General features: G+C 35.4%; 1 protein-coding gene across 6 annotated transcripts in view; it reads left to right on the top strand.

Annotated features, from left to right (window-relative positions):
- NPAS3 (neuronal PAS domain protein 3) overlaps positions 1 to 23,704 on the top strand; it is a 590,252-nt gene that overhangs the window by 288,541 nt on the left and 278,007 nt on the right. For all 6 annotated transcript variants that reach the window (XM_064713740.1, XM_064713739.1, XM_064713742.1 and 3 more), the window contains one exon: positions 7,699 to 7,781. In XM_064713740.1, the coding sequence (XP_064569810.1) occupies positions 7,699 to 7,781 (83 nt within the window). The remainder of the gene's footprint in view (positions 1 to 7,698; positions 7,782 to 23,704) is intronic.

The following is a 23,704-nucleotide window of genomic DNA, read 5'->3' as shown; positions in this document are numbered from 1 at the left end:
TTTCAACACACCACTGTCTAAGGCATAAAAAGGCGATTGTATTGGCTCTAAGTAGGAGCAGCTCGTTGTTTTGTTCACAGAATATTCTGAAATAACATTGCCAAAATTTAATACAACAAAAGAAGGGGAGACATAACAAAGCAGGATTTCTTATTGACTTTTAGAAATATATTACACCTTGCCTCATGTAGATAGAACAGCTTTTTGGTCGCCTTGACATACTAGTGGCATATGAAAGCCCTGTGGATGGATGGAGCGTTAGATTGGAAGTAATAAGGTTGTGCCTGACTTACCTCCGCATTTGTAGCAGATGTTACAAATGTCATAACATGAACCTTTGGGATCAGACTGGAAAAAAAAAGCAAGACAACAGATGCAGGCCTCTTAGTTTTACCAGCAAGTATAGTCTGACACTATATAACACTGTTCTGACTTGATGTTAATACCCTGTCCTCCTCCTGAGAACAGAACCAGTGACACTAGCCATCTCTGTAGCATTGGAGCTGTAAAGGGGTGGCAGCAGTTTTCTTTTCAGAGGAATTTTGATACTAGTTTAAAAATAAGACAATAGAGCTATTATTCCAGTAATGGTCATAGTGTGATATCTGAATAAATGATCCAGACTTATCACTAATTTCTTCATGCAATTGTAATGTTTATGCATTTTTCTGCTGGTAGAGCCAAATCTCTCGGAATGGACATTTATCTAAAGGACTGATAAATTTCTAGGTTTTTAAGCCCTTGATTCACCCTACCTTTGTGTGTCCCTCTCCCTTGCCTTACCTATCTGTCTCTACTTTATCTCTTTCTCTTCCATACTTCTGTGGACTTTTTCCTGATCTGTTTACAGCAGATGGATTTCCTGGGAAGCTTCTATCTCACTTTAATTCTTTTTCTTGATTTGAATTGAAAGTATTTGTTCTTTACTTTCTGCATTGTCCTCAACAAATTGGGGAGTGTATGAAGTTATTAATTCCTTCTCTGTTTCTCACTAGTTCTTGCCAATGTTTCTGAATTTCATGGGAGGGGAATAAAATGAATGCAGGAGTATGGGCCCTTGTATTTTTTTGCCCTGTGCTTCAGTTTAAAGAAGGGGTGATTCTGTCTGCCACATCACTCCCTCAGGTGCTGCCATTCTTGAACTGGAGGCTTAGCCCTCTCCCTGAAGAATTTCATTGTCAGGGAGAAGAGTGGGGGTTCTCCCATGAAGAATTTTAATCACCCTGTCTGTAGCCCTTTTGAAGGAGGCACAATAGTTCCTATAGTAACTACTACAGTGTGGGAGAAAGGCCAGTGCTCCCGCCCCCAGCCACAGATGGAGAACTCTCTTTGCTTAGATGACTGGAAATTCTTGCACAGCAAAGATTTCATCCTTTACAGTGAACAGAAAAAAAATCTCTGAAGTAAACTTTTAAACGTACGTGTGCTAATTAAGAAACAGTGCTAGTTATCAAGGAGAGAACACAAAATATACTTATTTCATTATTGGGGTTTCTAATTTTAAGTTCAAAAAAGAGGAAAAAAGAAAGAGATATTTAGGGCTTTCTTATATACTCCTCCCAACCACCCTACCCCCACCTCCTAAAGAACAAATCCTGTGGGAAGGAGCAGACCTATAAACCAAATGAAGGTAATTGGAAAAGGAACAGACTCCTAAAACAGACGAAAACTTACACTATGACAGTCACTTATCTTGCTTCATTTTTCCATTAATTTTGAATGTTTCTCAAGGGAAAGACATATTATGTCTTCAAATCCAATGATTCCAGTTCAATTAACAATTAATATTCAATTAATATAATAACTTCTGCTTTTTGACAGCATTTCAATTTGATCAATTTAAGTTATTGAAACTAAAACAGCTATTAAAAAGAAGTTTAAAAGTATTAAGGAGCTTGAATTTGAAAAGCAAGTTTTGCTAAAAATTATTTTAATTTCTGTAGCTTTTTCAGAGATGAACTACTGAAAATAATAAAGCACACTTGTAATTGTGTTGCATAATACTTTCATTAATTAACCAATATATTCTTGACAGCTAGTTGGCTATTCCATGGAAAGTTTAGGTTTACTTTCTCAGTCATGGATTACCCAGTAATGAATTCATGTTCTTTAACAGTGAACAGAAGATGGATATCTAGAATCTGAGGTATTCTTGTACACAAAAATATAGATTTGAAGTGCTATTGTTAGCTTTGCAAGTTGATTATCATATATTGCATTATACATCTTACATGTAGTCCTTTGCGACAAATTTGTTCTGATGCTTTATTGCTGTGATACTTCTTTGGTAATGGCACAGTATTAATGATTCCCATAGCTTTACTAAACCAAGATAAAATACCTTTCCACATATGTTGCAGCTCCATCTAAGATTTATTTCTTCTTCCCATCTGTGAAGGTGGATAAGAGACCTAAATTTTGGATCATATGATGGCTTATAGTGAGGCAACTGGTGACATAATGTAATTTCTTTGGATACGCTTTCCAAATCAGAGGGCGACACCTCTGCTTACATCATGCTGCTCATCTCTTATCTCACTTTAGATCAGGATTTGAATACACATCTTGTATACCAGATGTCCTCAACTTCTAGGCAGAGGGGTTCTCTCTTACTGGAGATTTCTTTCCAAACTTAGAATCAGTCTTAAATGGGATAGCAAGGAACAATCAATGGGAAAAAATATTCATCAAAAGTTATTAAATATGAAGTATTTTTTTAAAAAGCTTCTGTGAATGCTAGCATGCAGAAATACTGGAGTGTAATGTTGATTACACTTCATCCTTTCCTGAGATTGAATCCTCTGTTGTTCAGTTTGGCCCTGTAGTCAGTCTCTCTGTATTTTCTAAAACACAGCTTTTAAAAATTTCCAAATTACTCATTATGTCTCATCAGAAAGCCCCAGTTTTTCAAGATGACATCATACCTCTTCCAAACCACTTTGCCAAATTCACCTCCATTTCCTTTCATGAACATTTGGAGTTGTTCATAGAAATCACAAAAGATACATTTTCATGTAGAAACTACTCTATGACAAGGAAAATATATTAGAAATTGTATTGTTATTTCAATAGATCTTTCTTTCTACTCTAAAACAACAAAAAATGTTATATTCTGGGAAAGAATATTTAAAATATTATCGCCACACTCATACTGTGAACTGTTTTGCACATACAATCATTAGGCCACTCTGCTTCTTATGCTCTCTCATCTGACAACATCATGAATTTTGTTGATACCTATGAGGAAAAATATTAGCCAGTCCAATGTGAAGCTGCTGTGCAATTAGCCTGGTATGATTACATATTTTGTGAATAAAACTGGTAATTTTCTTTTTTTTTGTGGGGTGTTTATACACTTTCATATTTATCTAGATCTGTTCAGTCTTTGCTAATTAAAGTCTGACTTTATTGGCAGTCATAATTAGAGCTCTTCAAGATGACCTCTGTTTTTTATAATTCTTCAGACAGCAGATTGCCTAAAAGGTTGCAGTGCAGTGGCCCTAAGTCCACCTCTGCTTCCAAGTGTACAAAAAGTTCTTCCTAGAAAAATCAACAAAATTAAATAAAAAATATAGGGAATCAAGAAAAAGCTTTTAGGAGTAAATAAAGGTTTAGGGAAAAGAAATTTTTAATTTCAGTTTAGTTTTGAAACTATTATTAAAGCAACAGAATTTTAAAACTCTTCATTTGAATTTTCCAAAACTTTCCACAAAAGCAGTTTATGTGGAGGGATGCCATGCAAAATCTCACAGGAGTTTTTTAGGGGAAACTGAGAATTGTGCTCAAATGCTGCTCTTCCATTCCTAGTGATCAAGGAATACTGCTTGTGCTTTACTAGAACTCTTGTCTTCACCAGTGGAAATGCATAGTGAGCATCAGTCTTTGGTCTGTACTCCCACACATTAGGGCTGTGTTTAAGAGGAAATCCTTCCTTTTCAAGAGGCACAGAAATCTTTGTTAGGCCATCTACCTTTTTCTTTTCCATGGTTTTCTACTTTTTGTAGCACAATTGCAAATGCTCTTGAGGTTGCATTAAGCATGCTTAGACTGCCCCCAAGACAGTCGGAAAGGGAGATGGCTCTTTCTTCACCTTATGCATAGATTAGTCATTGAGGGAGGAATTTCAAAGAGGAACTAGTGAACACTTAGAATTTTTTTCTTTTATGGAATAATCTCATACCAGGAATAGACATGTCAGTTTGGATAGTAAAGGTCATAGTCCAATGCCAGGGAAAGTAAAACATTTTCATACATAGATTCTTCTGCTCCAGCACTACAAAGTGCACGTGTGAAAGTAATCTTTCTATCTTGTCACTATTAAAAGTCAGTGTTTAGTACAAATATTGTTTCAACCAAGTTTTTGATTAATTTGTGCATTCAAGCATTAAATGTTGTCAAATAAATGTAGGCAATACGAAATATGACTACGTGTGGAAAAAGTCTATTCAGAGATGTTTGTTCATACTGCTAAAATAGGAGAAGCTTGGAAGAATTTAACCTGGGTTTGGAACTTGTTTGCATTGTGACTCCTTCTGGAGTTTGGTACACATTCTTCAGCCTTCTCCACATCCTAATTTCCCCTGCTTCCTGTAACTCAGAAGGAGAAATTTATTTCATGCCTTCAGTATTTTGTTTCTGTAAAGAGTCTGCATTTAAAAAAGGAATCCACATTTAAGAAAAAAAGAGTGCATCCACACCTTTAGGTCTGTGAAGGTTGCTGAGCTACTTTGATTTATAGATTTTTTGAAATAAATCTTAAATCTCTTGCTTTTCAAGTTTTCTGTGAGTGGCTGAGCTGTGGCTGCTGATGGTTCCATCCACAGGGTGAGAGATTTAGATGACTAGCTGTGGCTTGTGTGATGGAAACCAGTTCAGTATTTATAGTTTATGTTTTGAAATTTTAGAATAAAATAACATTGGGCCTGCTTTTTAATCCAAACATTTCAGTCTATGTCTTCCTTTTGTCTATTGGCATGCCAGCAATTCATTCAATACGAATAAGAGGTTTTGTGCTGTGACTGTACTGTGAGATTGCCATGTTTCTGAAAGGTATCAATGTGGTATGCACTTATATACCCAAAATAGCATCTTTCTTCTCCTGCAAATAAATATCAAGAAAATTTGAAAGCTCAAGTAAGTAAAATAATAAGACAATGAATCCAGATGATTAAATAATTTAAGTTTCCCTTATTCTGTATTTGTCTCAATATTCTTGTCTCATTCCTCAAGACATGAATAATTATAGTTATGGAAGTGCATGAAATAAGGTACATATTTAATATTTATTAATTTATCAAAAAAGAGTTGCAGCATGGCTACCAGAAACATAATTGTTTTCTGTGTAACTTATTATCGTGGTCAAAAAATTAGCAACTGTCATGAGAACCCCACATCACCTGACTAAGAGCAAGACACATAAATCCAAGAGTTCTAGTGCTGTAAAAATGTCAGTGACCTGAATGCCATGAAAGTACTACAAGATATTTGTCTATGTATATACTAGCCCCAAGCATGCAGTCATCGATGGAGGATCTAACTGACAAATTTTAAAGCTAAGATCTGACCCTTTCTTGTTTTCTAGTTAACTCACTGACTTTAAAGTGATTTCATTTGAGGTACAGAACTGAGGGTCCCAATTGTGAAGGACTGATGACTTACCTGTAAGTGTCATTTAAGGTTCAAGATACTGTTTTAAAAAGGGCTGCACTGACTTTATGCACTTCATTAAAATTATGATACTCAAATGCTAAAACCGTGCAATTGACACCATAGAATTGGATTCAATATGTGATGGATACAATTTAAAATGGTAACATAAGGATATGGGTAGGAAACAGAAAATTAATGGAAAGGTAAATTCCAAATGGTGGTGTGTTCAGCCAATGTGTGGAAAACATGATGCAGTCTAGCTGGAAGAATGGAAGGACTTAAAGGATTTCAGAGAGGACTGTCAGGTTAACAGGTTGAGGGATTTTTTGGTCTTTACAATGCTCATATGGAGACTATTATGAAGCAATGTCTAGCAAGCCAAAACTGAATTTGTTTTTTTTTTTTCTTTCTGATAGATTATAAATGAAATAAGTTTTTTGTTTCTGATAGATTATAAATGAAATAACTGTACAAGGCATCATGCTGACAGCAATCATGGTCAGAATACTGAAAATCTTTACAGTGCCACATATTTTGTTTAGTCCCACAACTTAAGATAAAGTTTTTCTACGAAATACAGTCTTGAAGAGTTTTCTTTCAAGGTGTTGGTGTCTATGTCCTTGCATATGAGAAAAGAGGAGGACTCAGAAATACCAGCTCTACAGCAGTCTCCATTTGTAATTATGAGCTATTGCCTGAATCTATTAGCTATGAAACCACCTGTTTGCTCAGTATAAATAGCTTAGAATTTCCTGCAAGGAAATTACATGAAACATCAATAAGAAATGATGTTACATTTTCAGGTCAATATGACTATCATTACTTGGCATTTATCTTTTCCTACTGATATCATGTTTGGCAGCCAGTATCATAGAAGACTTAGAAATTGTTGCTCTGTGTTTTGTTTCCGTTCATGTTAAATTGGCCTGTTCAGTAATGGCAGTCATTCATTCTGCTTGTTTTAGCAGATCCTTGATATTTCATTTTTCTTATCATACACTGTAAAGACAGCAATACGGGAAGATGGACTAGTGCTATGATGGTTTCAGACACATTAGTCTCTCATCAGGGTCTTGGGATGTAAATGCTTTTTTACACACCTTAGAAGGATGCAGAATGAACTTCACCTCTTCTCTTTGGGGTGGATATGCCTGATTTTGTCACTAAAACAGGAAAGGGAGTTTCCTGCAGCCCTGAGCCATCTTTTCTATGCTCTGGCTTTCTCTGTTCATGTGGGAAAGGTAGCCCAGGCCTAAGAAGCCTCAGCTTACAGTGGATGGCTATATTTGATTATAAACAGACTTAGTTTCTGGCTTTGTGGCTTTGTGTTCCTGGCATACAGAGTTTAACAGAATATTAAATATTTTGTGATTTCTCAGCCTTTTTTGTAGTCACTGCTGCCTTCAAAGCATAACTATCTATTAGTCACTTTGTACTTTTAAACTACGTAATTTAGACGCTGAAGTTTCAAGTACCTATTCCAGCAACTAACATGGGTATCTGGGATACTAAAATACTTCTCTACACTGAGGAGAACTTTGATTTGAATACTAGATGTATTTATAAATGTTGGCTTTTTAATGTTGTGTTTATTTCATTTCAGTTTCAAATAATAACAAGTTCAGATAAACCTCTCAGATGTTTAGTGGAATAAACTTCCTAATTCATAAGTAATATTTATTTCTTATCCCACATTTCAAAACATTTACAATATGTGTAGCCTTTTTTTTGATAGTATTTTTCACTAAATTCTACATGCTTTCATTACCGTAAGCCTACAGGGATTCGAGATATATCTGAACAAACAAGTAATTTCCAGATTCATTGGACACTTAAATAGGTTGTTTTCTAAAAATCTCCTTTTTTATCCTACATATTTGAGTCTTAAATTACATATTAAATTACCAAATTTATGTGCTATATAGAAGGCAAAATTTAAATTAACCACCAGTGTATTAAGATGCAAAACATTTAAGGGGTTAATGTCAGTGATGAGGATGCATGAGAACTAAATGTGCAGATCTTGCAACATAACTGTTTTTTATTCAGTTATAGGTGCCCAGCGCAGGAGAAGTCCCAGTGCCCTTGCCATTGAAGTTTTTGAATCACATTTGGGAAGTCATATATTACAGGTAAAAAAATGGCTTTTCCAAGAAAAATCAAAATATCTATCTAGTCATATATCTGCCAATAATTTGAATAGTATTGTTGTCAGCACTTCTATTGATGAGATCTTTTTTATGCTCATATTTCTTCTATTTTGAAAGTCCATAATTGGGAGACTGTTAATGAGAGGCAAGGCAAGTGTTACTTTAGCTGAATCACAATATTTTGTTGTTTAGAATGGTGTTAGAATCTGTTTGCTTGCAGAATGCCCTTATGTATTTGTGTGAGTGCGTGTACAAGCCAGTATTTTGTGTTGGTGCTTTTTCTTATGTCATGTATCAATTTAGGGTTGGTGTTTTTTCCCCACTTTGGTTTATGAGCACTGCTTTTCTCCACGATATCCCAGTTGTCACAATTATATATCACAAATTTGGAGCAATCTGCAGAGATTAAAATATGAAAGCATGCCTCTTAGGTGTCCTTAGCTGTGGGCTGAAAACTGGTCTGGTATTTGTCAATCAGGTTTGTCACATGACACAAGTCATCCTATTCCAGGAAGACTCAACTGAAAAACGATGAGCTGATGGAAACATTCTTGTGCATGATTTATTTTGCCAGGGTTAGTACAGCCTTTCTTAGATTGAAGTGATCAAATGTGGAGCAGTTAAGAAGAAAATGTGATGTGCCTTGCAGTAAGGCAAACCCAGCCCTAAGGAAATAAAACCCACAAAGTCTTTTCTAAGTGTGGCACTGAATAACTGCTCTTATTTAGTAATGTACACAGCTTCTCAATGCAAATATATTGTCTGGTGTATTATCTTTTGAGAGGTACAAGAGAGGTAAATTAGGATATTATCATGAGAAATATTCCACTTAATTTGAAATGATTGAGAGCTATCTCCGTACTAACTCAGCTGTGGTATTCAAAAGCACTATAGATAATGTCAGAATTTTCATGTCTTTATAAAGTAACTAAATGCAGAATAGCAACAAAGATAATTTTAGGAAAACATTAAATTAACTAGTAGAATTAATTTCTCTTCGGAACAGGAATTATGAATGAAATGATTCACTTAGTTGTACACTCTTGGCAGAGGTCTAGGTCAAGTTTTTGATTCTGTAAGCAAATACTTTTGTTGTAGTTATTGTGTCAGAGATCTGCACCATTATCTACAGTACTATGTTTGCATATTAGGCAGGAGCACTGCTATGTTGTCTCATACATGCAGAAAAAAAATGAAGAACTAGCAGTTTTATGATATTTCAGTTTATGTAATTTCTCAGTATGTTGTGTGCAAACATATCATATATCCTAAAGGTATGTTTTTTACAATATTACTTATAACTCATATATAAATGAAACCTCATTGAGACTGATTTATTTACACTTTTTAGGTATTAAGTATGACTCTTATAGATGAAAATGAAAAATCCTGGGATGCTCACTTTGAAAACTATTTGAGTTTTTCACTTACTGTGTATTAAACAATTGGTGACTTTCATACTTGTTTAAACTATATTCCATTTATGGATAGTTGGGATTTTTGGGTTTTCTTTCTGAGGTTTTTTTTTAGGTTTTAAAAAATTGATTTGTGATAAATTAAGGCGTTTTCAGGACATAACTTCATCGTACTACTACTAAAAAACCCCCTGTATTGCACTTATATTCTCAAAACTGAGGATTTTAAATCAAAATTACCATTAGCCTTAGCCATTAGCCTGTTAAGGTGTGGTCTTTTCAAAGAAGATGATGCCTTTATCAAAGTACTTCCATGAATCTCTCAGTTGATAATAGGCAGTTCAATCCTGTTATTTGCGAGATAGACCCTTGACAATGGATAAAAGACAATATGAATTAATAGTGGTGACAGGTTTATCAAAATTTGTTAAGATTTTGTCTTATTTTAGCAGAGCAATCAACTCTTGGGAGGTGATGGGTCATGCATTTAAATGTACCACTTCTAAACAGATCAGAATGAACTTCAAAGTACTGCCTTGGTCTAATAGATAGTAATATAATCACCAGAAGACAAAATGGTTTTTAAAATAGCAATTGGATAGACTTTGTGGTGGAATATGGTTCTAACATGTTCTCACCTAGTCTGCTTCTCATAGAAATTATTTTCCATTAAGTATCATGATAAGTATTGTTTGCAAGTGGAGTAAACAACCTTGATTATACTTTGGAAATTTTGGTTCCAGAGTCTGCTATCTGAAGAATTTTAATTAATAGTTGGTGTAATCCCTTTTGCTATTAGTACTTTGAAGACTTGGTTAAGTATAAGCTCAGAAATTAAGGACCTCTCTAATCTTTTTAATATTTTGGTACTTCAAAATTTATTGATAGACAGATATGCATAATACAGTAGATTTTTAAAAAGTGGATATAGTTTATTTAAGATGAGGTTACAAAAAAAGAAATGGAGGCACATATTGTGATATTTTTATATTCTGTGTCTACAAACAGGTAGTGTCAGTGACGTCTAGGTATAAATTATATGCATTAGTCATGTCCATACATATTAAATCCATGTATTTATATATAATGCCTAGTCATCATTGAATGAAGAATGCCTTCATCCATGATTTTTTTTCTATTATTTAGGAATCAAATGTATAAATACTGCCTAATTGATGATTGATACAGGTGCTAAAGGTTTTCTCCCATATGCAGTTAAGTGCAGAAAATAGTAAAGTAAAACTCTACCTGTCATGAGAAAAATAAAAGTTAAAAAGTAATTGATTTTGGTCTGAGATAGCATTTGTGCCCAGAGATCATACAGTTAAATCTGTTCCATTAATGGCAGACTTCATCAACTACAAAAATAATCAACACACCATTACCTTTACATAAATTCAGAGATGAAAAATTGACTGAAAACCTGATAAAAGGAAATTTAATACTTTTAAAGGGCTTCATTTGAGTATGGCATCTTTGCATTTGTCCTTTGTACAAATCTAGATATACAAAGAGGCTTATACTTCGCTTACATATGAAATCCAACCCACATGCACATCCTCTTGGTGAGAGTGGTGAGGCTCTGGCACAGGCTGCCCAGAGAATGTGTGGCTGCCCCATCCCTGGCAGTGCTCAGGGCCACATTGGATGGGGCTCTGAGCAACTTAGGATAGTGGAAGGTGTCCCTGTCCATGGCAGGGGAGTTGGAAGTAGGTGATCTTTAAGGACCCTTTTACCCTGAATCAGTCTAAAATTGTGTGAGTCTATGTCAAAAAATCTCCAAGCCACAGCTGATTGCTGTATATCATGCTGAAGAGATTCCCAGTGGTAGGTTTTACGCCAAAGGTGCTATCCACTCTGTGCTTCTGGAAAAAAAGACAGCACAAATGATGACTGCTCAAACACTATTGCATCAAAATCTTTATGTCAGTGCAATGTCTTTTAAATGTTTTCCCAGTAAAATCACCTGAATTATGAATAGTAGAGTGGAACGTAATGGAGTAGAAAAGTAGATAATGGCAAGATGTTAATTAATTTTTGACAAGATTTTTGATTTGCCAAATTATAAGCTTTGTTTTTTTTGTCTTGTACATTCTTTTTCTTGTGAAAAGTGGTGTTATAATGAGAATAGATATCTTCTGTTTTATATTTCTGTATATATATATCTGTCTATCAACTAAATCCAGCAAAAAAATAATTTCTAGTACCTGCTATTAAAAATTTGGTTTAAATTGGTTGTAAAAATTAGCAAGATTTTCATCAATTTTTCAGGATCTCTGGAATTTTTTTCTGTAACTTCATTGCTATTGAGAAGGTGTGAAAAAGGGTCAGTAACCCTATAGTCTTCTTATAATCAGGAATGATCAGGAAATGTAGAACTAAATATAGAGAAAAGGGAAAGTTAGTGAATATATTTGCATATGCAAATTAGCTTAATTGATACTGCTTGCCTCTACAGGGATTTTTCATTACAAACTGGAGTGCTACATTGTTCAGCTCATATTGAGTAATTTAGTAACTAATGAGACCAGTTTGCACTAATTTGCATATGATAAATGAGCTTAATTGCAGTAAATAACTTGGAGGCATAATTACTTAATTTTCCTGTGTTGCATGGCTTTTAAGTTCACGTATGAACAACTCAAGATAATTTTGCATATTTAAATTAGTTGCTTTTAAAATTCTTGAACAAAAAAGAACACACCTTACAATTTGAACTGTAAAACAATTAAAAGTATAATGTACATTATTTTCAAAAAATTTTAGTATTTTGAAAATATATGTTTCTTCCTTTAAAAACATCAGTGCCTTTTTAAAAACTAAATATTTGGAATTAATCACCATGAAGTAGCTTTAAAGTCAGGCTAGGATGGAAAGATGGTATAAGTAATAATAATAGGAGTGTGTATCTGAACTATAGTGAGCAGTACACGTTTTGTATTTCTGCATACAAGAATGATAACTTTCATAATTGCATTTTTTGCTTCAGTAGTGCCTGTTCAACTGTTAAGAAACTAACACTTTCATATAGCATTTTGTACATATTACATACGCAGTAACTTGGACACTTGTTGTCTTAGATCATCTATACTGCACTACCTCATTTTGTCTGAAGAAATCCTTGTATTGGACAGATAGCAAAGTGTCAGTGCAACAAAAAGTGTATCCTTTTCTTCATTTTGTGGGCATTTCCACAAGATGTGAGCACTGACGACTCCTATAATGTAGATTTTTACAATGAGTTTCAAAACACACAAACAAAAACAAAAAAACACAAAACATAATCCAAAATGAAACTAATTGGAAGACCATCGTCAATTTCTGCCATGTCCCTAAAGTTACTGCACATTAGATGATTTTGATACATTTGATAGAATTGAACTACTGAACTAGACAGAGAAAAAAGCCAACTACCAATCTCATTTATTCCCTTAGCGAGGTTTGTTGTGCACCCATGATTTACAAGTGGATGACAATTACTGAATTCTCCTCTGTTCCATAAAGGTTCCCACCTACCTTCCTAGAAGCTGGAAGACTTCTTGAATGTTGTTATCTTGGAAAATTTATGAGACTTGCAGTTCCTTTTTGCTTTGTGCTGTACGTTTCTCTCCCATTAAGTATTTTGTGGTGAAGTATTTTGAAGTATTTTGTCTTTTGTAAGATAGTTGCAGTATCAGATTCAATGAGAGAAGAAAAATCAGGTTCCCATTAAGATTCGAGGAAAAGCAACCTCAGTGAAAACAATCTGACCCTATAGGTTGTATTCTTCATTTAGTCAAAAGTCACAAACTACAAACCACTTATCTTTAATTAAGTGGTTAACAATGTAGAGAGGATAGCTGTAGTAGATGTCCAGTTGTGTCCAAGACAACGCCACAAAGTCATCTGAAATGTGCACAAGGCCTGTAAGCCCTTGTTTTACTTCCTAGAAACCTCTGTATCACCACAGTCTTGATCATGGAATGTCATCCTAGAATGAACCAGAATTTGAGCTATCTGGAAGCTAGAAAAGGCTCAAATGCTGCAATTTGGCTTTACCCCATGCAGTAGTCCCAGACTTTTCATGCATGTCCCAGTCTTGGTTCACGTACTTTTCAGTCCACTGCAAGCCTCTGATGGTGGATAGAACTTCATGGAAGATTTAATTCTATCTTTACCTTCATCCTATAGAGAAGCCATGGGCTACTAAACCCATTGATATTATTTTAGCTTTTCTTTTTTTAAAGTCAATAAATAAGGAAACCACCCTCATCCTATGGAAGCCTAATGAATTGCTAGTATTGTGAACAATTGAATAACACCTCTTATCCTAATAGTTTGATATTCTTTTTCTAACTATTTTTATTAATGTATCCAATACTGTAATAATAAGACTGACATGAAACTGTACAAATGTAACCTGTTTTTCAATTTAGTATAGTACTGTGCTTCAGAGAGGGGCCCTTATTAATTGTGAGGTAAATGTGCAGATGAATACAACTTCTGTGGCTTCTAGTGAATCATTCCAGGTGATGCTAGTACCATACAGAGTAGCTGAGTCATTGGTTTTTTTTCCTGGAGTATGTCAGATGAACTGGGATGTCAAATTTCTCAGGAAAGAGGAAAATTAATGTCTCTTCACTCCAAGGGAGCACTCTGACAATCTTCTGTTTGCAGGGAGCTAGTACCCCATCCACCTGCACTTCTAAAGTGAAGCAAAGCTGTGTCTACAATTGTGCTCAGGGGGCTGGTCCCATCCACCTCTTCGAGCTGTGTGATAGCTGCAAATAACAGATTGAACTATATTTGTGATGCTCTCAGAAGTACTCAGGGTCACAGGAATGATCAACTGAATGCAAACAAAGATTTGAAATGCAAACAAAAGTTAATATCTCAGTAGTTACAAAATAAAAGTTTTTTTCCCATCTTCAGCCAGAAAAATTGGAAGTTGTTATCAGGAAAATGTTTTCACATACTCCTCAAGTTAATGCTGTTTTATCATCCAGTTTGTAATTCAATGTTATCAAACACAGAAGATGTAGAATGAAATACCAAATTTGAAGGGAACTTTCATACCATTTCTCTGTTGTCCAAATGGGTCTTGTCCTCCATTCTTGCCATGATTTTTGTAGAATTATAGACCTACTTTTTGGAACAAGGGTACTCTATCAAGCTTTCTGTACAAAAAAGTGGCGAGAATTCACTCTGCAATTTCCCTACAGTATTTAGTCATGTTTGGAAGATGTTGCTATTAATCTATAATAACTAGATTAGAATATACTGAGACAATGACACAATTCATTTTTGAAAAAATAATTTTGCGGGAGAGTTGGTGAGTAAAGTTCTCCATACATTATAAATATGTGTGTTGAGCATGCAACCAGTTTAGACTGGGAAAAATTTGTGAAAATGTCTATTTAAGGCAAATTAGAGAACAGTAAGGAGAACAAGTTATTTACATTTTTGCAATAGTGAACAATCGTGGATGGTACAGGAGTTGCACACAATTAACAGTGTAATGGAGAAACAGAACCTTCTTTTGAAGGGCAAAACGTACCCAATACTTTGCCCTTGGAAGCCCATTGTTAGTTAAGTATTAAAATCAGCCAAGCAGTATGAATAATCATAAGTGAATTATATACAAAGTTCTAAATTTTTTCTTTCCCCACAAATGTTGTGTAAAACTTTGTAGTGTTTTAATTAAATAGAGGCAATACAGAAAAAAAAAAAAAAAAGAAGATGACTGGCTAGGCTATAGTTGAGTGGAAGTCTCATTTCTTCCAAAATTTGAATTATTACAGGGAGTCCCATCTGACAAGAAAATTTAAAAAGTGGGAAAAGAGAGAGGAAAGTGTTGGAGTGCTATAAAATATTAGGGAGAAGATTTATCTTCTCATTTACTATTTTCAGTCATTCTGAATATTACATAATGAGGTTCTCTCTGTATAACACTAGTCAACACAGAAATGGTGACACAAGACTAAAGGTGAGGAAGCAGCAGATGGTAGTACTGATGGAGGATTTTTCCAGGCTGTAAAAGGTGTCAGGAGAAAAGACTTCTACTGGCTTGGAAATTTGAGAAGGGCAATTGCTAATGACGATGTCAGTGGTACGCACTTTCTGAGAATGAAGAAGACTGTTCAGCTTCTTGTCTGCATTGGGTTAAAGGGGTAGACTACTGACTGACATCTGTTAGCATGTGTCAAAGGCAGACAAAAAGAGGAAAATGTGAAAAGGCTGACAAAATTAAGGATATGTGGGAGAGCACAGATCTGTGCTGTCTGAAAGTAAAAATTTCTGGGATGAAGTAGAGGTTAAGTTATGCTCCAGTAGCCAAAAATAAAGTGGAAATTAAATAGATTAATTAAGAGGAAATGTGGTTGCAGATCAGACCACTCAACAAAGCAATGCTAAACTTTCTGTTGGTGAAGAGCAGTGCATAAATGCAATGAGACAGAACAAGTACAGAGCAAGTCAGAACTGAAGGTTTGTAGATCATATAAAAGTTCTATGAGGGGATGATTTCTATAGGACAAATATTGAGTCTACTTTATGCACTTAGATTTTGAAACTGAACCTCCTAATTTTCAAGTACTGCCTATATTTAAGAGTTTTCTTCCTGACCTTAAGTGGCATCCAGAGACTTTGGGTACAAAACCAAAGGGAACACCAAATGCTCTCAACAAAATGCAGTCCAGAAACTGAACAAAGGGGAAGAAAAGGCATTTACTTAATCTACATCTCTGTCCAAAATCAAAAGCATTTAGTATGCAACCATGTTTTCTCTAGAATAGTTGATGATTATAGAGTTCCACTTAGTGATCCCAAAACAGAGATATAACAGTACGAAATGGGATGCTGTAGTGCCTTAGTATAAACTGAACAATGATGGATTAATGATGTAAGAGACTGTATATATTCTGATGAAAGTATAACTTCCTAGAAAAGATACAATTCTAAGTGGACGGGACCAAAGAATATTAAATTAGGAATAAAATCTTAAAAAGAACGAACAACAACAGCAAGAGAGGAGAATATCAGCATACTAAATGCTGTGTTGAGGAAAGATAGGTGCACAATCTGCTTGGAAGCAGTAATTTGGGGTGACATGAAGTGTGTGTTTATTATGTTCAAACACCACACCCAAACACAGTTTAAAGGCAGGAAGTCAGTGTAAATACTGAAATGTTGTGAAAAGAGTCATAGGACTCTGGTAAGAAAAGGTCACTATCTTATTTTGCAGTGTGCTTTTCCAGGAATGAGGCATCTCCAGTAGCTACTTTCCCTGTATGATTTGAGGATAGTGCTATTTCATCTTTCTGCGTCTTTCTGTAGTTTTCTATAAAATCTTCCTAGGAATCTGTTCATGCTTGATCAGCAATCACTCCTCAAGTACTTTGTAGATTGACAGTCTTCTCAGATCACACTCTTGTCATAGAAGAGGAAACTCTTATACTTGATGTTAACTTATTTAGAAATCTAGAAATCTAATTGTGCATTTTGTACTAGTTTAAGTGATTCAGGATAAAGATAAGTGAAGCTGAAAGTAGGCAGAAAAAGCTCTGTTAGAAATTTTAATGTTGTGGGCCTCTATTCACTGTTGGATGCTCTTTTGCACTTTAAACACGTGTAAATGCCACTGCATGCTATGATATGGCTCTGGTGTTACACCAGTTTAAATTATAACAGAGGTTAACTTGATACATTGCATGATTCTTAAAAGGGCTAGGAACAAAGGCTAGATCAGAATCTGAAAAGGTTAAAGGAGTTGCACAGACAGCCCTGTTACAAAGGACATCTCAGGTCCATTAGCTGGAACACATAGCAAGAGAATTTCCTGGGTTCAGGAGACTCAAAAGGTGCTAATTTGCATACTCCAATTTGTCCCAGTCATAGCAAATGCATCAGATTGACTCCATAAGGGCAGGGCTTTCAATCTGGACTTATGGCAAAGGTAGAGCATCTGAGCACTTGCTGCCCAAGGGGTTATATGCTAAAAGGAGACTAGGGAGGTGTGGGAAACAGCAAATTGTTTTGCAATTGGAGCTTGGAGCAGTACACTTAAACCTGCATTTCATATGGCAACTATATATACAGAAGCGTGCAGTTTCATTTAATAAAAAAATATTTGATCTGAGCAGGACATGTACACATACAGTGATGTGTCATTTAATTCCTGAGAAACTATTTGAAGAAAATGACATATCTCAGCCCTGTTTGCTGACCATTTTGTTGTCACCTGCTGAGTGTTGTCATTTCCATAGCCAGTGGGCTGTATTGAATCAAACAGAGGGAATAGGTCATTAAAAGAAATGGAGGAGTTTCTGCAGCCTGTAGAAGCTGAAGGAGGATTTTTTTTTCCTGGTACATCAACAGAACTCTAATGGAGTCTGAATTCAGCTATGATTTGGGGTTTTGCCTTATATTTCTCAGAAGTAAGGTGGTTTGAAAAGTATAGACAGCATAAACTAATGTGTGGGTTCACCAGGAAGAATTATACCTTCTATGATGTTTGTAAAGATATAGGTGAGGGCAGTTAAGTGTCCTTGTTTCAGAAAACTTTTTTCATTTTTTTTCAATTGCAGCATTTATCAAGAAAGGAAAAGAGTGTTGATTTTATATAAATAAATAAAAATGGGAAAAGTATATTTCATGGGCATGCTGAGCAAGTTAACTGATATTTTTCTTCTCTTTTCTGAAAACATTGATGACAGTTTCAAAGATTTCAAATATTTCTCATTTCAGGTCTTGTAAAAAATAAACCACTAGAAATAGGCTTTAAACATCATTCATACTCCTCTGCAATGGATGTGAAGGGCAGCACTCTGTGCCCTCTTTTTACCTGGGAGCTGGGAAAGGGGTAGGGTTTTATTCTGCTTACAGAAAACCCTTAAATGGATCATGGACAGCTGAGATTCATGTGAATGCTATTGTTTAAAGCTGCTTTTATCTCTGAGTAATTTCATCATATCAGGAGATTGTCACTTTTTGCTTGTTTGTTTGTTTTCAACTGTGAGGCCTGAATAAATAGAAAATTAAATATTGACATGGAACCTATGTGTTCAGACATCCTCAGCGTTATAGAAACTGAAGGTTTAGTTCTGTTTTTCCTAAATTTACTTGGAAAGTGCAACTACCTTTACAGACTTTTAAGTACATAGTATTTAAGGAAATACAAATATTGTTGAAATAAATGAGTCAGGCTTGTAGAGCATGCTCTCTGTTCTGAAGTGTATTATCTCAAAAGTTGATTAAATGGTTGTTTCTACTAGTTGCTGCTAAAATGTCATTGTATTAGAATTTCTACCTGTACAGAAATTATAAAAAGGACTATGGGAAAAAAGATAACATTTCTACAAGTGAAGCAGTTATGTGTAATTATGTGGTATCATATTTAGGCTCACATACACACACCTAAAAAGCTCACAAAAACTGCAAATTGGGGCTGGACTCTCTTCCTTAATTATGCACAGCACTTAACCAATGAATTTTCTCCTTTTATAGTTCTTCCATTTTAAGGAGATTCCTATTTAGATATGTACCATTTTAGATTACTGTACAACTATACCTCTTTGATAGAGTCTCCCAGAATTCAAGTTTGATTTAATGCATTGTAAATTGTATCCTACACATTTATTATAACTAGGGATTTAAAGTGTTTGGCTTGCTTTGCACTTTGTATTTTTTATTCTGTTCTTCCCTTCAATTGTATCTGCTGCTCAACATGAAGGTTTTAATCATTGTGATTTTGTTCTTTTGGGTTTTTTAGCACAGGGGTGGTGGATTGACTACCTTTGCACACTTTAAGGAGAAAGAAAAATTTGGAATGAGTGTATGTCTGTGTGTAGAGTTCAGAAGTCCTCACAATGCAAGAGAGTCCTACAGTAGAGAATAGCTGTTATAGAGGACACCTTAGCTGTAGGAGCTGTCTCTTCACCCATTGATAGAGCCACTCGGCTTTTTGCTATTCCAAAAATAACATCAGGTGAAAAGATTTGAAGGGACAAACTGATACCTAGAGAGGCTACCTCTCTAGGAGGTAGCAGGAGGAGCAGAGGCTGGGCAGAGTTGAAGGAATAAAGTAGGTTTTTATCAGAAAGGCCTTCAATGGATACACCTTGGGCAGTACAAGAACCTGGCCATGGCTCTACCCAAGATAGACAACTGGTCGTGGATTTTCACACTTTTATAAGTTTTGGTCCATTTAAATGCTGGAGTTAATTGTCCAATTGCAGCTTCAGACTATGAAGTCCCATCCTCACAGATTGCTCTCCTCAATTTGCTGTTGTTTACACTTTTTGGGCCTGAAGCTGCAATGGTGTCCTTGGTTCTCAGGCTGGAAAAGGATTGTTTTGTTCAACTGAACTGTGAGGAGGACTTGCTGACACTTTATATGAGGTTCAGAGTTACACACTAAGGCTGCACAGAATCTGAAAAATATGAAAGCTAGAACTTTAGGCATCACACTACCAGTATGGGACTGGTTGTCAGCTTTCTTCAGGCTAACAGCAAATGCTTCTTAGTCCACAGCCTTAAAAAAGTGTTAGTTTTGTTGAAAATTAAAGAAACAAAGTTAATGTTTTAATGTAGCCCTGATATGTAACAGACATGTAGTAGAGAATCTCATATTTCCTCTGGACAGTCTCAAAGAAGATCGTTTAGAGGTGAGATTTATATTGAAAGTCGGGACTCAGTGTCTCAGTATTCAAAGCAACCAAGATTTTACATTTAAAGAAATCATTTCTGTTATGGTTTAGAATTTCGAGTCCTAATTATGGACAGTATATGGTCAGCATGCAATTCTGAAAATAAGAATAAGTCCTCTGTTAATTTTGAGAAAATGTTTGGGACTTGAAAAAGTATCATTGAAAGACTGTCCTGCTAAACTTACTGTGTCATTTTTGTTCTCTCTCTCTCAAATAATTTTTACATTTACTTGTCTGAAAAAATAATTATCAAGGCAGTGGTTTTCATCCTTTACAAGCAGAATCAAATGCTTAATATGATTCAAATTTTCAGAGATATAATGTTGTATTAGCGTGTCAAAGCAAGAAAGGCATACTTGGTTTTGTTTATTATAAACTCAAGCTTAACATCCTCAAAATGAAAAACAGTTTTTGCATTTAATTTCTTGTGGTTATTAATTGTTATGTTTTGCAGTTGGCACAAAAGTAACTTAGCGTATTTTAGTTAAACACGTAGTTATAGGCTCCTAAAGCTGTGCCTGTGAAAGATTGAACCCCTATGTCAGCTGGCTAGCAGGAGATAATACACCTTCCTGTAGAAAGGCCTGCTCTTGTCACTGGCATTGCTCTGTGGCCATTGTAGGGATTCTTATTTGTGTTTCCTTAAGATTCCACACATTTGCATTTTAGGCCACATAAGGCTGGGCACACGCTGTAGGAGAGGAAGGGGGCTGCTGCATGTCTGCTCCGTGTGCGTTTAGGCTACTGGCTTTGTACTGCCCCCCACACTTGCAGTGTTTGCCAAGGCCAATTAGCAGCATTTGGCTTTCATTCTACAAAAGTTCCCCCAACTCCCAGATAGATTATTCCTGATGAGGGTATAAATTATCTACATGTAGGAGGCTTGGCACGAAGTGATTGTAGCTGCTATTGCTGGATATAGAAGTGCATATACCATTAAGCCTTGTTCTAGAATGAGATTCAGTGACCTCCCTCATGGATAGGCTCTGGTTTTGGTAGACTCCAAATCTGAACAGAAAGTAGCCCTTCTTATGTCTTGCCTAAGGACATTTTATTTCTTTTAGTTTCAAGAATGTGCCTGCCAGGGTGACCCATGCAAATATCTAAGTAGGTGTCGATAGTACTTTGTAAAATTTTTACATAGGTTTTGTTTGTTGTTTTATTTTTTTACTATTACAGAGCATTTTAATGATGTGTGTTTTCTTCTTCATAAAAATGTCTTTCTGGTCATTCAAATCTTACACTTGCAATCCCAGGCAGTATATCTAGCAATAAAAAATTGTTTAGGATTAAAAAGTAATGGATGGTATCAGCATAACTTCCTAGCCACTAGACAGGAAATGAACATTTACACATTCTACAGATTTGCTGCACCTGCAAGATTTAATCACCTATGCTGAAATCACCAGGAACAGTAGAAATACTGGAATTAGATGTGTAGTGGCCTATCAAAGCATTGAGGGATGCATACTATGCTCAGATAGTACTCCTTTACAGAGAGGAACCACTGAGTAATCCACAAAACACGACTACAGGGCAGCAGCAGGCTGACCCACAACAGAGACAATTGGGTTTATCAGCACAGCTAGAAGCAGAGCCAGAAAAGGCAAGCTGACATCCAGATGCCAGTGATACAGGCATCCTACCCAGACTTGGGCATATGGGTCCTGCATCTGTCAGTGTTACACCAGCAGTTGGCTCCCAACCTGGAGCGGGTTCTCTATTCCCCATGAGTGAGAGATCCCAGCCAGCACAGTCACTGAATGGATAAGCCAAGTCTTCTGAAGCAGCGCTGTTATGTTTGAAAGGCCAATTTAGGTCGAAAGAAGTCTCCTGTGAGACTGTATGAGGGCAGACTTATGCATACATCTTTCCATTCATGGCAAGATTTTGATGCATAAGGCTTTCTGCTTATGCAGGCATGTAAAAAGCAGCACAGTGAGGAAATAAGAGAATTTTTTAAATGCCAAAAGAAAAAGAATGTATCTGAAAAGACTGAATTTACAGGTGTTATTTTTTTCAACGTGGAGAAGCAACTTTGTTAATATTTACCTGCTCATTCTTCTGGGAGAATTGGTGTGGGTTCCTGAGTCAGCCTTGATCTCCAGAAACCCTGAAATAACTTCTCTTTAACAAAGAAGTTCTCTTCCCATACTGTCCCTGTTTCATAAACTCTATGCAGGCTAAATCCATTCGTGCCACACTGAGCAATCTCAGAGAGTGAGAAAATCCTGTAACAGAGATAAGAGCTTCTGCCTCCCCTCTCCCTCAGTATTTTCTCCTTCAGCAATTCAATAGTAGTAGTAGTAGTAATAATAATAATAATAATAATAATAATTTTTTTTTTAATCCTGTACTGTTTTTCACTTATATAAGTTAGTGGGAGGGCTGTCTTCCAAAGAGTTTGAAATAGAAGAATGAACACTTGACACCAAGAAGCATCAAGGATACTCTAGGACTGAGAAATTTAGCATTGGATTCCTTTACATGGTGAAGCTGTCAAAGAACTTGGAAACTACACTTAAACCATCCTCTTTAATTGCCTATAATCTCCTTCAGGGGAGGATGTATACATGATTTGAACATTAATCCCTTGCCTGACGTAGATCTTTATACTAAATTCACTGTAAGCATTATGTGGTCAAGATGCCAGAGATGAATTTACCCTTGAATAGTCTAGATAGATATTTCTTCACAGAGAGAGAGGAGTAGGCTGTGAACATGGACACATGCTCTTTTTATCAGCTCTCCTGCACAGCTTTGCTGGTATATTTTTATTTTGAAAACTTCTGATCAGATCTTTCTAATACAGAATTCATATGGCATATATGGATTCTTGTGAGCTGGTCTTCTAAGTCTAGAGGGCTGTAGAAGTCTCTCGTGTTCTAAAAAGAGAATGGTACTGCAAGGATTGCTGACATTGAAGCATGTACCTCATAGTTCTTTAAATAAAAAGTAGTTGTCCTTTAAAATAAGTTTCCAATAATTTCTAATTCATTAAGCTAGTGTATAAAAATGTTAGTCATTTGAAACTAGTATGGCCTTATGCTTCTACCTTGGGGATTTCATTGCATTTTAGCAATTATGTACTTTTCTTTTACAATGTTATTAAGAAAATCAACAAGAATACTTCTCTAAAAGATGTAACTTTATAAAGTGTGTTTTCTATTATAGCTATAGTTTTCTATTATAGCTATATTTCTATAGTGCCAATACTGATTGGCAGAAGAAAAATGTAGGGTTTGTTTTAAAGGGGAAATGTTTCAAAATTTAAAAAAAACCCCAGAAATATAAGAGAAGGAGAAGGCACAATTCCCTTTTTTATTGTGTTAACCCATAACCCACTAATTATGTCTTTATTAACTTCTCTTGAGCTAAAAAAGACATTTAATTAAAAAGAAAACAAACCTAGTTTGCTTTTTTATACAATAGACTTTCTTTGTATGTCATTTTGTCATTACTATATGTCATACTTTGAATATTAGTTATTTGACTGTTCTGCTGTGATTTGTGACATACAGTTTTAGAAATGTTGAAGCTGTCTGTCACCATTATCTTTCTTATAAAACATTTTATGGATTACATAAGAAATAACACTTTGTATTAGGGAAAAAAGGTAAATAAAGCCGTGGAGTTGATTCCCTAGAAAAATCCCTAGTTGGAAAGAATTGAGATTTTTAAGAAATGGTCTCTCTTGTTATTTGTTGGTTGTGCTGAAGAACAAGCCCAGATGCATTCCTATTTGAAATTTAAAAATTACATTATGACTGCAATGACATTTTAATAGATTTTACTTAATCAGTTC

This window comes from Zonotrichia leucophrys, chromosome 5 (genome assembly GCF_028769735.1).
Source record: "Zonotrichia leucophrys gambelii isolate GWCS_2022_RI chromosome 5, RI_Zleu_2.0, whole genome shotgun sequence".
NCBI lineage: Eukaryota > Metazoa > Chordata > Aves > Passeriformes > Passerellidae > Zonotrichia > Zonotrichia leucophrys.
The sequence above is the reverse complement of the archived record's forward strand: the minus strand, read 5'-3'. Positions and strand labels throughout refer to the sequence as shown.